Here is a 14,720-nt window from a genome sequence, read left to right as displayed (position 1 = left end):
TTCTAATAATTCCCAACATTCTGTTTGCTTTTTTGACTGCCGCAGCACACTGAACCGACGATTTCAATGTGTTATCCACTATGATGCCTAGATCTCTTTCTTGGGTAGTAGCACCTAATATGGTTATTGATAGGCTTGTTTGAACAGCCATGTCTTTAGTTTTTTTTAAAGGTCAGTGGGCAGTGTTCCTGGCGTAGGTCTGGAGGCATGGTGTTCCATAGGGATGGCCCAGCTGCAGAGAAGGCACGTTCCCTAGTGGATGTGTGAAGAATGGATTTGGGGGGGGGGGGGACATGTAGGGTTCCTTTATAAGCAGTTCTAACTGGTCTTTTTGAAGTGTGGAGTCGTAACGGGATTTTTAGCTCGAGTGAGTGCTGATTGTGGATGGTTTTGTGAATGATAGTGAGAGACATATGAAGGATTCTAAAGCTGATAGGGAGCCAATGGAGATTCCTGAGGATGGGTGTGATGTGGTCTCCTTGGCTGGAATTGGTTAGGATTCTGGTGGCGGCATTCTGGAGCATCTGCAAGGGTTTTATGCTAGTTGCGGGTAGTCCTAGAAGGAGGGAGTTGCAGTAGTCAATTTTTGAGAAAAGGGTAGCTTGGAGGACAGTCCGGAAGTCATAGAAGTGGAGGAGTGGTAGGACTGTAGTGGAGGACTGTAGTTGCAGTCTTTTGTTGTGTTGTTAACAAATTTTTTTAAGTTTAGTCGGTTATCCAGTACTACGCCGAGGCCTCTTGCTTGGGAAGCTGTGGCGGATGAGGGGTCAGGGAGGGAAAGGTTATTGTGGTCCGAGGAAATAAGGAATAGTTCAGTCTTGGCCGTGTTGAGGACGAGATTGAGACTGGAGAGGAGGAGGTTGATGGAGTGAAGGCAGCTGTCCCAGAACTTGAGGGTTTTGGGGAGGGCATCTGTTATGGGAATCAGAATCTGCACATCATCGGCGAATATGAAATGAGTTAGGTTTAGTTTTGCGAGGAGCTGGCAGAGGGGTAAGCGATAGATGTTAGAGGGTATGGGAGAGGGAAGAGCCTTGGAATTCTCAAGGGTAGAGCTGATGGGAGGGGATTCTTTATTGCTTATTCTGACCTTATAGTATCTGTTGCTGAGGAAGGACTCAAATCATCTGAGCACTGTTCCTGAGATACCTATGTCTGAGAGGCGGTTTAGGAGGGTGGAGTGATTCATGGTATCAAACGCAGATGAGATATCCAGAAGTGCCAGTAGGTATGGTTGTCCTTTGTCTAATCCTATGAGAAGGGTATCCATGAGAGAAATTAGAAGGGATTCTATGTTTAGGAATTTACGGAAGCCAAACTGCGCAGGGTAGAGAATGTTATGTTTGTCTAGATAGTTGGAGAGTTGGGAGTTGGCTAGTCTCTCCATGAGTTTGGCGATAAATGGCAGGTTGGAGATGGGACGGAAGTTAGAGGGGTCTCCTGGATCAAGGTTTGGTTTCTTCAGTAGGGGTTTAAGGGTGGCAAGTTTCAGAGGGTCAGGGACTATTCCTTGAGACAGGGAGCATTTTATAATTTTGGCCAGGGGTTTGGAAATGGTGTTTGGAATGGTGAGCAGTAATTTTGTCGGGATGGGGTCGGAGGAATGGGAGGAGGGTTTCATGTTCTTGAGGATGGATTCGATTTCAAGGGATGAAGTGAGTTCGAAGGAATCAAACTTGGCTCTCTGGTCGAGGTTGGAGGTGTAAGGGGGTATGGGGGAGGTATTAATGGAAGTGAGAAGGGATAAGAGAGTGGAAATTTTTTCTGGAAGAAGGTTGCAAGTTCTTTGGACTTAGTTTGGGCTTGGTTATCAGGGATGGAGGGGGTGGTGGATTTTGTAAGTTCTGAAATATACGAGAACAGGGCCTTCGCGTCGTAGTGAAAGTTGTGTATTTTGCGGACCTGGAAGTCTCTTTTTGTACGTAGTATGGTAGTCCTGTAGCTGTGCATGGAGGTTTTGTAGGCATTCAGCGAATTTGGGGAGGGGTCTTTATGCCACTTATGTTCTTTATGTCTTAGCTCTTGTTTTAGTTTCTTTAGTTCAGGTGAAAACCAGGGATTTTTGTTCTTGAGGGTGGTCTTGGCATACGCTGTAGGAAATGGTTAGGTTGCAGAGAAAAGTGCATGCAACATTGATTAATAAATCCTCTACATTTCCAAACTTGGCAGCAGCAAGGAAAGGAAATCCCCAGCTTTCTAGGCTTTTCTACAGCTTTCTTAGAAACATTCCACATCGGCATCATTGGATGATGTCACCCACTTGTGTGGTTAATTCATCCTGGTTGTTGTACAAAGAAAGTTGTTTAACCCATACTGTGCTAAAAGAAAATTTAAATCTTTGAAAAACAGAACTCCAAGTGCAAAGCTAACCTCTTGGCCAACTAAAATAGACAAAATGTACCAGAAACACTGAGTAAAATGGCAATTAAAGCATATAGTACCTTGCCTTGAATTACTTCGATCAAGTTATTCATGGCTTCATCCTTTTCTTTTACACTGCCTTGAAGCTGTCGATTTTCCTTTTGCAGCTCTTTCATTTGTGACAGAAAACATTTATCATCCGAGTTCACCTGCATAGGGTAACAAGCAAAGGCTGTCTAACTTTGAGAAGATACAAAGAAATGGAATATTCAGAATAACAAATAATGGGATCGATTTATCACTACTGAGCAGAGAGTGGCACTGTACTAATACCAATTTGCAATCACACTCAGGCCTATCCTGTAAAGTGCGGCCGCGTTTACCCTGCTCCTAAGCCGTTTTTAACTTCGTTTTCGGCCGCGTTAGCCCTTCCTGCGATCCCGAATCCCCTTTAACCTACTCCTACCGCGGCCTAAATTCCCTGGGCAACCCCTTCCGCCCGCGGCATGCATATTGCATGCAAACGAGCGAATTAGCGCGATATTGCATGCAAACGAGCGAATTAGCTATTCACCTAGCATCCCGTAACCCGCGCCCCGACTAACGCTACCATTCCCTGCCGTTTTGTCGCGCGTTTAACCTGCAAACTTACCGCCTACCCTGACCCAGGCGGTAGAGGCATGGGTAAGGGTAGGTGGAAAGCTTTCCCCCAGCCCCCGCTCACCTGCCCCCGCCGCGATCATGGGTGCCGGTCTCCGTGGCAGCCCCAGGCCTCTCCCCTGCTCCCGAAGCCAAAAAAAAAAAGCGAAAAAAATGTTGCAGCCCCCCTCCGATGTCCGGACTGGGGCTGCCACGGAGACTGCAACGGCAAAGCGACTTTTCAGTGTCCCCCCCTCCTCTCGGAGCAGGGCGCGAAAAGCCGCCTTGCTCCGGGAGGAGGGGGGACACTAGCAACGGTGAAGCAACGGCGAAGACAGCGCAGAAGCAACGGCGAAACGACTTTTCAGTGTCCCCCCTCCTCTCAGAGCAGGGCGGAAAAGCCGCCTTGCTCCGGGAGGAGGGGGGACACTGACAGCGGCGAAGCAACGGCGAAGACAGCGGCGAAGCGACTTTTCAGTGTCCCCCCTCCTCTCGGAGCAGGGCGCGAAAAGCCGCCTTGCTCTGGGAGGAGGGGGGACACTGACAGCGACGAAGCTTTTCCCCCAGCCCAGACACCGGTGAAGCCAGAAGACAGCGGCGGAGAAACGGCGAAGCAACTTTTCAGTGTCCACCCTCCTCTCGGAGCAGGGCGGAAAAGCCGCCTTGCTCCGGCAGGAGGGGGGACACTGACAGCGGCGAAGACAGCGGCGAAGCGACTTTTCAGTGTCCCCCCTCCTCTCGGAGCAGGGCGCGAAAAGCCGCCTTGCTCCGGGAGGAGGGGGGACACTGACAGCGGCGAAGCAACTTACTTTTCTGAAGCCATCATCAGGAACACATGCGATCGTAGCTCCTCCCGATGAAGACAAAGATGGCTGCCTGCACGGGGAAAGCGTGCAATTGGCCGCTGAAGACATGACGTCACGACATCACGTCTTCAGCGGCCAATTGCACGCTTTCCCCTTGCAGGCAGCCATCTTTGTCTTCATCGGGAGGAGCTACGATCGCATGTGTTCCTGATGATGGCTTCAGAAAAGTAAGTTGCTTCGCCGCTGTCAGTGTCCCCCCTCCTCCCGGAGCAAGGCGGCTTTTCCGCCCTGCTCCGAGAGGAGGGGGGACACTGAAAAGTCGTTTCGCCGTTTCTCTGCCGCTGTCTTCTGGCTTCGCCGGTGTCCGGGCTGGGGGAAAGCTTCGTCGCTGTCAGTGTCCCCCCTCCTCCCAGAGCAAGGCGGCTTTTCGCGCCCTGCTCCGAGAGGAGGGGGGACACTGAAAAGTCACTTCGCCGCTGTCTTCGCCGCTGTCAGTGTCCCCCCTCCTCTCGGAGCAAGGCGGCTTTTCCGCCCTGCTCCGAGAGGAGGGGGGGACACTGAAAAGTAGTTTCGCCGTTTCTCCACCGCTGTCTTCTGGCGTCGCCGGTGTCCGGGCTGGGGGAAAGCTTCGTCGCTGTCAGTGTCCCCCCCTCCTCCCAGAGCAAGGCGGCTTTTCGCGCCCTGCTCCGAGAGGAGGGGGGACACTGAAAAGTCGCTTCGCCGCTGTCTTCGCCGTTGCTTCGCCGCTGTCAGTGTCCCCCCTCCTCCCGGAGCAAGGCGGCTTTTCCGCCCTGCTCCGAGAGGAGGGGGGACACTGACAAGTCGTTTCGCCGTTGCTTCTGCGCTGTCGCCGCCGTTGCTTCCTGGTATCTGTCATTTCAAATGACATTTGAAATGACAGATACCAGCGTGGCGTGAAGCCTTAGGCCCGCGCACCCAGGATCCTGTATAGGCGCTCTATCCAGTAGCCTGGTTGCGCGGGCCTAAGGCTTTTCGGATGCGGCTTACATTTACATATAATTAGGCTTCAGGATCGAGCGGTAGGTGAGCTGCACTGTGCGGGCGGTAACCGCGGGTGCCGTAGGCACTAACGCAGCTCTTCCTACCGCTCGGTACTGGATCACCCTGACTGTGATGTGCTTCTTACCAGAAGTGGAGTCTCAGCCTATCCAATGATGAGCAACTGTGCAAACCATAGTTGTGGTAAAGGCTCTAGTTTGCAACTTGGTACAGTCAGAGCTATAAGTGTTGTAGAAGTAACACACAAAGCCCCTGGGAGGATGGAAGACTCAGGAGCTGCTTACAGTGACACCTGCTGGCCATCTTTATAAGGACATTAACATAACCCCAGAAGCATGGTCTCCTTTTCCCTAAGGGAAAGCCACAGGGACTCCTGTGGCTGTACAGCTGTGTAGGCAAAGAGAAGAGGAAAACCAATAGGAACAAACAACCTCTGAGAGTTTGAATATAAGGACTAAGAAATGGCCCCACTTTAGACTATCCTCTAATAATGTCACTCAACTGGGACAGCCAAATAGTTTTATGGTAGTTGCAGGATCAAAAGCCCCACTGATAGCTAGTGAGGTGAGTGGAGTTGTAGAAGATTATTTAATTAGGAATACCTGAAGAAGAGAAATAGGAAAAGGCCAGCAGTGAATTTAAAAAAAAAAAGTTGGTAGTCCCGAAGTTGATACTGCTTTTTTTTTTTTTTTTTTTTAAACAGAGCTCCTGTCTTCAGAAGTGCGGCTTCTTCCAGGCATTTCCTTTAAAAAAATGTTGGTGCCATCTTAGATGACACTAACATGTTTCCTTGATTTCAGGTCAAAGTTTAACACAAAGGCCAATACAGTACCCGCATTTAGATGTGCGTTTTCAACGCGCTAGCTTTACCCCGTGTAAGAGGTTTAATGGGAACTTTTATGATGTATGCCAGACTTACACCGCTTTTATCTAAGGTTTACAATAACAAGTTACCATCTTCAAGAAGTCAAGAGTTCAGAGGAAACGACTGCAGATCAGATTCCCTTTTTCTGCTAGCACTTTCTTGAGGCCTGCAAAAGTATGGTTGATCATCTACTGCAACAATTTGTGCGACGGTGAATTTAAAATAGCAAAAACAATGACAAGTCTGCCCCAGCATTGTTTTACAGTTCAGAAATTGGAAGCTCATTTGGTTTACCAATCTCCAAAGTTTTCAATTGCTCGGTGGCATAGCTATGGGTGGGGGTTCTCATTCAGGCCCAGCCAAATTATTTTGCCGGTGCTGGAAGCCAATAGGAAACAGTCAGCCAGCAGCAGTTTGACACCAAGGGGAAGTAAAATAAATAAATAGATAAATAAATAAATAAACATAGGATCCTTACCAGGCTGTGGATCAGGAATCAATTGGCTCAATGCAGCCGCAATCAATTAAATTAGCAGCAGGATCAGCGGCAAGGGAGAAGGCTCTTGAGGCTCGCTGGTTAGCTACCTGAGAGGAGGCAGTTGGAGGAGCGTTCCGAGCAATAGCACACATGGGTAGGACCTGGACCAGGACTCGGGAGTGATGCAGCACTCTGGCCTGCACCACACTAGTCTGTAGTAATCAGGATGCAGAGTCTTGCTGAAGAGGAGCCGAGGTATGGGACAATGGTAGGCCCTGAGAGCAGCCCCTCCCCATTCTGTAATTCTGTGCCGGGACTCAATGCACTAATGCTGCAGCTCCTTTAGTAACCGGCTTCACACCTCTCCTCCCCCGCGGTTCTATTATTTTTAGTTTGAATCCTGCGGGGTTCTGTAGACACAGAGCACTGCATGGTTAAACAAAACATCATTGAACCACAAGGGAAGGGTGAGGAATGGTGCCAGCTGCTAGAGGAGTTGTAGAGTTAGGTATATGGGAGTCCTGACGTAGGATTACAGGAGCAAGATGTGAGAAGGGCTATCATAAGCTCCAGAGGAAGGGAGACAAACAGGGACCAGCAAAAAAATGGGGTGGGGAGAGAGGGATGGATGTGCGTGTTTAGAGATCTGGGGGGAGGAGGAGGAATGGAATATTCAGAGGACATTGGGGGTGTCAGGAATTTGGGGAGGAGGAGAAGTGGAGCTTCCAGGGGTGATTGGGGTGATGGAAGGGAAGTGGGTATTTAGGTACTGACTGGCTAGGGGGCAGTTATTACCTGGGAATTGGGTGGGTGTGGTAGGAGAAGGGGGACCTGAATTAAGTGTGAACTGGAGGGAGAGTGGGACCTCTAAGATTGGATGTCTGATGGAAAAAGTGGCGGGGGATGCTAGGTTTGGAGGTAGAGTAGGGACTTGGAGACTGAATAGGGTTTGGGGAAACAGTGGTGATTTGGCAATTCTATGGGAAGTACGTGTAGAGGGGTGTTAGATGGGCTGGGAGGGTATGAGTTGGAGGTTTGAGATGTATTTGAGATAGGTGTAAGAGAGAGGCTTAAGGGTAAGAAAGGAATGAGAAGTGCTGTGAATGATGGAGGGGTGAGAGACAGAAATGGGGCTGGAGAGGAGGTAAAAGGGTAATGTGAATCTGGGTAGGGGATAAGAGACAGAAGAAAGGCTGTAGGCAGAGGAGAGGATTACTACAGGGAAAGAGCTGGGAGTTAGTGAGGGGTCGAGAGGCAAAAGAATATATATGAGGTCTGGGGAAGATGTCCAGACAAGAGAGGTAGAAAAAGCATTTTATTTTCAATTTGGCAATAGGAAAATGTCAGTTTTGGGAATGTGCATCTCTGATATCTTTATATTTTCTACAGTACAAAAAGAAATGCATTTCCAGGATGGCCAGTGTCACCTGGGCCTAGCAGAGATTTCAATTTCTAAATGCAATTATGTAAGTACTGCACCATATAGTACTCCCGGGGGAATTCTGTGCTACTGCAGAATGCAGAAGTTCCGCAGATTTCTCTCCTCGCGCAGATTTCTCCCTTCGCACAGATTTTTACCTTTCCGCACAGAATCCAGGCCACACCACTGCTCTGAGCTCAGTTCATTGGCAGAATAGCAGCAATAATGGCTCCATGAGCCTGCTGGAAGAGGAGGGGGCCTAACTGCAGGCCTCTGTGATCTCTGGAAGAACTACAGCCATAGCAGCAAGGGGCAGGCTCACAGGAGACAGCGCAGCATGGAATACAGCTGAGCTCTGCGAGCCTGCCAGAAGAGTTGGGCCAGGGCCTTCACGAATGCAGCACAACGGAAGCAACTTGAAGAGGCAAACCGTGAACATTATTACTGCAGTGAAAAAGAGATATACATATTATTCCCAAGATAATCGACTCTACTAAATGTATGAGATGGTCAAAGGGAGAAGGGGAATAAATGGTGGGGGTGGGGGGGGGGGGGGAGAGGGGACAGTAGCATATGTCAAAGGATTCATTTCCATTTTTTCTAGGCCGCGGGTCAGCGACCTATGGCAGCATGGAACAGCACTGAACAGCTGAGCAGACTCCGCCAGTACTGAATCAGGAAGATAGCTCCAAGCCTCACACACCAACAGCAGAAGTCGCATTCAACTGAACATCATTGTCTGCTGCCCCGAGTTTGGTCTCGCAGCTCTTATCATGAGACTGGCTCCATGGCAGCAGGAGATGATGTTTGGTTAAGCCCAACTCCTGCTGTTGTGCATGCCACGATCTGGCAGGCCACCGCGACAAAAGAGAGGGCGAGGTCCCAGGGGCAACCAGTGGACTCCATCCTGCTGGCGGCTGAAGAAGAGGCTCAGGCCTAGGCCCTGAGAGTGTATGTGTGTGAGCCCCTGTGTGTATTGTGAACCAGTGTGGATGGGTAGGTGTCTGCCTGGGAGTGTGTGTGTGTGTGTGATTGTATGTGGGGGAGAGAGATAGAACATGTATGTGTGTGTGTCTACATGCGGGAGAGAGAGCATGTGCATGTGACTGCATGTGGAAGAAAGAGAAAGAGCGTGTGTGTGATTGCATGTGGGGGAGAGAGAGAGAGTGCGTACCATGTGTGATTGCATGTGGTGAGGGGAGACAGGCTGAGACAGTAAGAATCGCAGGAGAGCAGGCGCTCCATGTTGAGCATCCGCTCTCCCGACGCACGCCCAGCCACCTCTCCTGGGCACGCAATTCTTTATTTAAATGAGGGTTTGCACTAATAAGGAGGCACTAGGGACAATAGCGCATCCCTAGCACCTCCTTATTAGCGTAGAGGTGGGTCCTGACAATCACACTTTATTTTACCTGTGTCAGTTTCTGAACCCGCTGACAGTCATGGGGTTAGGAAAATGGATGCTGGTAAAATTGAGCATCCGTTTTTCTAACCATTGACTGGCGGGCAGATTTTTCAAATTTTTTTATTTATTTATTTATTCAAATTTTTTTGTTCCTCTGACTTAATATCGCTAGGATATTAAGTCGGAGGGTGTACAGAAACGCAATATTGATGAGGCAGTTGCAGCACCCCAAATCCCAGGGTCTTTTGGATTCTATATTTGAGGACTAGTTTTCTGGCTACTGGAGCACAGGAGATTGGATTTTCCCACATTCTTGTTTATAATTTCTGCAGGATCGAGAGTATTAGAATCACTGCATGTTCCACTGGAGTTCCTAGAATCTGGAGAAGGCCAGACTTCGGTGCAGGGATCCTTTTCTTTACTAACATTGACTCCAAGGACTTTATCCATCTTATCCAGAAACCTGGAATAGGAGATGTCTGTGGGTGGTGACAAGTGCTCCAGAGGTTCAGGTAGGGATCTAAAGGAATCCCATTGATCCTTCCTCTGACCTGAGAGGTGAATGGTCACTAACCTCAGATCCCAATGATCATGCAGGCGACTGTGGTGTGATTCCTGGGGAACGTCCTCCAACTGGCTAGACTCTGCCATGAGAGAGTGGTGAGGGCTAGAATTTTCCCTTTGGGGTTTTGATGGGACATCCCTGGGTGTGGGGTTGAAAGGGATTCCTTTTTGAGGGAGAAAAATCTAACACTTTGGACAGGAGAGGTTAAAGAATGCCCTTCTTGTCCTTAGCTGCCAAGGAGGCAAAGTAAGTCTTTACTAATTCTGCCACTTGCTCTAAGGGCTGTCGTGTTCTCTGGCCAGGAATTGGGGTAGGAACATCATCTTCTGAAATTAGTTTAGGTTCCTCTTGAAGGCCTTCTGAACTCTGCGTAGCTGTCTTGGAGGGTGCATAAAATCAAGGGCTCCATTGAACAAATAAGATCCAGTGCCTCCAGACGAAGATGATGCTCTAGATCACCCTGGAGATATGTGGAGGTAAATGGAGCATATCTCTTTCCACACCTTCTCCTGTCCAGGAATGCATCAATGGAAGTGATGAATGTTGCACCAGTTTAAGGAACAGCTGCACTGGTAGCATTGAGGACCAGTGCATTGATGGTGTAGATCTGTGTTCCGAGGCTTGAGGCGTTGAGAGTTCCCAGCCCCAATGCATCGACAGTGCCAAGGGAGGATGCCTTGACAGCTCCTGGGGATGGATGCTTCCATGGCTCCTGGGTTAATGCTCTGGTAATTGGTGCATTGATGGCACTGAAGCTCCATGCATCTATGGTGCTGCCAGCATGGAGCTTGGTGTTGCTTCATCAGCGTGGACTGCATTGCTGGCTGCAATGAATAGTGCTTCTTTTTGGCCAGCATTGAGCCCTGAGAGGGGCTCATGGATATATGTAGGTGGAGGGGCCCAAGGCCTGCTCCAGAATGAGGGGAGCTCAGCTTGAGAAGCTCCTGCTCAATTTGGCACCTGGGGAACTAGAAGAGGTTCCACTCCAGCAAGAGGTTTGGCTGCAGCTCTTTACCAACTTGCGCAACTCCTCCATCTCTGGGTCTGTGGTGACATCCAGCCATAGTGGTAACAGTTAGGTGCATCTTTGTCTGGACAAGAATAACAGAGGCCATGGCAATCAGTGAATGATATCTTTTTGCCACACACTCACTCCTTAAAGCCACTTGGGCAGCCTTCTTGGAGCCAGACAGTTTTTTTCTCTGTTGCACTAAAAAGTGGTGTTTGGGGGCTGCCGAGGAAACGAGGCAATACAAACTTAAAAATTTAAGAGAATTCCAAAAGGAGTTTAGAAATGAAATTCAAGAAAAACAAAGAGTCCGTGCTGTAGCCTGGCTGAAAAAAAAGACTGAGATCTATGAGCTAAGAGAAAAGGATCCATTTAGTACCGCTGAATGACGTCATCCAGTGTTGTGGCTAATTCAGGCCTGCTTGTTAACTAAGAATTAGGGATTCATCTCATAGCTGTAGTTGCCCCTTAGGTGTCTGGGAGTCTGATCTGAAAGCTGGCATAGCTTCACTGAGAAATATGTCCCATTTGGAAGTAATATTCAATGCTGTTACAACTGTCTTTAAAAACATGCAAATAACTGCATTCACTGTGAAGTTTCCCTATGGACTGGACGTGTAAATATTCTCTCTTGCAAATAAATCAGACCTGTTTTCACACCACAGTTGACAAAGTGGTCTGGACTTACTACCTGGTCTCAGACTATTACTACTACTACTACTACTACTACTACTATTACAACATGTGGCTTCCCTGAGTCTGATGAAGACTGGTTGTTATGTAATGGCAATTATGAATTCATTTGTGAATTATATTTTCTTTGTCTTGTAATTGTAATTTATCACTGCTTAGAATGCTTGTTCATATAGGCAGCATACAAAAAATCGTAAGTAAACAAATAACATTTATCAGAGAGGATTGTAATGACTTTTCCTATTCCTATTAATATATTTGGTGTTATCACCAGACATGCCAAGTTTCGCACATGTGCGAATCTCACGCAACTGGAGGATGTCTCATGCTCACACACTGTGAGTCCCTCCTATCTCACTTTGGAGCCAAAGATCTGAAGGCCAAGTCAGGAACTGGACCAGTGAGGCTGGCAGGGTTCCTTAGGCCCCACCAGTCAAAGAAACAAAAGCGCAGCCAGGTCCAGAGCAACAGCAGTGTTCAGTAGCAGTGGAGGCTCATAGAAAGCTTAGTCAAAGGCCAAGAAATCAAAGTACAGCAGGAGCAGCAGCAGTCATGCTCACACACACGCTCACTGGCATACAAACTCACAGACTCATCTGTCCAGTCACACTCACACACATGCTCAGACTTATGCACATTCTCACATGCTGTCATTCTCTCCCTTGCACACATGCTCACCAACACACTTGCACTCTAATGCTCACACATGCTGAAATACACACCCTCACTGCCTCATACATTCAGTCATGCTCACTTAGGTTCACTTTTCTCTCCCTCTGTCTGTGAATAAGTAAAACAAACATTTTTACTTAAATTAGTGGTCAGGGAAAATCCAGGCAGGGCCCCAGAGATGGGGGTGGCCATTTGGTGTGGGAAGGCCTGAGGTCTGTTAAGTCCTGATGTAGTTTGTTTATATATATATAATTTTTTTTTGGTGCGGCATTAGGATGAAAGGAGCCTGCCGCAGAGAAAAACTGTGGGAGCTGGGAGGCAGGCATTTAGCCGACAGTAAGGCAGCGGCAGGAAGTGTGCTGGCTGCCTCCTGCCAGCAAAAAACAGAAGCGGGGCAGGCGTGAATGGAGGTGGTGGCAGTGTTTCCCACAGCCATGGTGATGATGGGGATGGGAAAAGTGTGGCGAGTATGCCCATGGAACCGCAGCTACTGGCACAGGGAAAATACAAAAGAAGCACTAAGCAGAGGGCTTCAGGGGAAGCTCCCGCTCTCTGAAGAATGTCACATGGCTATGTTGGTCGCCGCAATTCCGTACTAGGCATGTGACGCGGCAACCAATACCTAAGTGATTGGGGTGACCGGCCCACAAGGGCATGCCCGAAGCCCCGATAGGCCAATCTGCCCCTGGCTCTTATACATGCCCTTTCACGCACATGCACATAGATGCTCACACATGCTCTTTTATACACACACAGATGCTCTCACATCTGCTCCTCACGCACGCAAAGATGTCCTCACACATGCTGTCTCATGCATGCACACAAATGGTCTTCCACATGCTCGCACATGCTTTATCCCATATACACTCACACATATGCTCCAAACTTCGGTATATAAAAACTCACAAATAAAATAAATATGCTGTGTCACAAACACACATTCCAACTCACTCACACATGCTCTTTCTCCCTTTTATTTTTTGGCTGTCAGCAAGCATTGACTTCTTTTTACTTTGACTGCTGTCTGGGTCTCCTCTTTTTTGGCTGTCACTGAGCCTCTTCTTCTTTTTTGGCCGCCATCGGGATGGGCTTTGCTGACGGCCCACTGGGCTGACGGCAGGATTGGCTCCACCGATGGCCAGTTGGGCCTCTTCTTCTTTTTCATCTGCCTCTGGGCCTCCTCTTCAATTTTGGCCACCAGTGGGGGAGGGGACCCCACTGACATGTAACTAAATAATGTATCTGGTAGCAAGGGGAAGTAGCCACCGGGTGTTTCGGGAGGGGGGGGGGGGCATTTTTTTTACCACCTCAAAATTTTGACACCTGAGGCGGCCGCCTCACCCTATCTCATTATAGAACCACTCCTGACTTTTATAGTCATGAATTGGGTTTGCGTTCCATAGGGTCTAAAAACTTGTCTTCCTCACTCTTCTCGTAATGTTTTGGAAATGGGAATCTCCCAATGACTTAATCTTTCCAGCTCCTCGCCAAATAGCCTTTACGCCTTGAAAAGTAGTTTGTAACTGTGAATCTTTTACCATCAATCTGCTGCCCAATTTCTGAGCCATAGATATCTCCTTGCACCTACTGATAAGATGATTGATCTTGACATTAACCTTATTAGATCTGCTACATAAGCTACAGTACCTGATTCCAGACTTGCAACTTCATCCCTTTCTGGCAGCTGCTGAATCCATCATAGAAGAGCTCTGGAAATGTAACTTAAACATACTGCCCCTTTAAGCTCCACTATACATGTAGAAAATGTTTGTCTCAAAATAAGTTCCACCTTATCCTGAAAGTCCCTTAAAAACACTCCCCATTTCTACAGAATTGTTGTTCCTCTGGCTATAGCAGAAACCATAGGGCCAGATTTTTGAATCTACGCCTGATTTTATAACATGCGCGCGCAGTTGAGTGCGCATGTTATAAACATCCGGGGTCGGCGCATGCAAGGGGGTGCACACTTGTGCACCTTGCGCGTGCCAAGTCCTAGGGGAGCCCCGATGGCTTTCCCCGTTCCCTCTGAGGCCGCTCCGAAATCGGAGGGAATTTTCCTTTCACCCCCCCCCCCCCACCTTCCCCTCCCTTCCCCTATTTAACCCGCCCCCAGCCCTACCTAAATCCCCCTCCCTACCTTTATTATTTAAGTTGTGCCTGCCTCTGGGCAGGCGTAGGTTGCGCGCGCTGGCCAAGTGCCGGCGCGCGATCCCCCGGCCTAACAGGCCTTCAGAGGCCTCTGGCCCTGCCCCGCCCCTTTTTTCAAGTCCTGGGACTTGAACGCGTCGCCGAGCCTATGCAAAACAGGCTCGGCGCGCGCAGGAGGGGGTTTAAAAGGGTTTCGAGCATATATTACACACGTAACCCTTTTAAAATCCGCCCCATATATTCTACTTTTGGAATTTGAAATAAATGCTCCTGAACTTCTAAAGGGAGCGAATATAAAGTACTTTAATCCAAAGTCCGGGGTTTCCCACTCCATCATTAGCATTTTTCAAGCTCTGAATTAAAGGGAAAAGAGGAGAGAGGTTTCCTCATCCCTTTTATTATGGAGTCTCAATCTGGCATTTCTTCAGATTTATTGTCTAATAATCTTAATGCTGAAGTTACTTTGTGATTAAGGCAAATATTTCTTCTCTATGGAACAAGCAAATTACTGAGTCTTCACAACCTCAAAAAATACTTTCCCGTCTTCTGGGGATTCATAAGAATTTTCCCTTAGGAATTCAGCATAATTGTCATTCATGGAATCATTTGGTGGGCAGGGATTATCAAAAACTGCCCTTT

General features: G+C 48.4%; 1 protein-coding gene across 8 annotated transcripts in view; it reads right to left on the bottom strand.

Moving 5' to 3' along the window:
* LOC115087047 (interaptin-like) overlaps positions 1–14,720 on the bottom strand; it is a 179,879-nt gene that overhangs the window by 55,461 nt on the left and 109,698 nt on the right. For all 8 annotated transcript variants that reach the window (XR_003855412.1, XR_003855411.1, XR_003855410.1 and 5 more), the window contains exon 4: positions 2,442–2,570. Coding sequence is in view for 5 of the 8 variants with exons in the window: in XM_029593707.1 (XP_029449567.1) it covers positions 2,442–2,570 (129 nt within the window). In the remaining 3 variants the exon portion in view is untranslated. The remainder of the gene's footprint in view (positions 1–2,441; positions 2,571–14,720) is intronic.

This window comes from Rhinatrema bivittatum, chromosome 3 (genome assembly GCF_901001135.1).
Source record: "Rhinatrema bivittatum chromosome 3, aRhiBiv1.1, whole genome shotgun sequence".
NCBI lineage: Eukaryota > Metazoa > Chordata > Amphibia > Gymnophiona > Rhinatrematidae > Rhinatrema > Rhinatrema bivittatum.
Note: the sequence above shows the minus strand (reverse complement) of the source record. Positions and strands in the feature narration are given on the sequence as shown.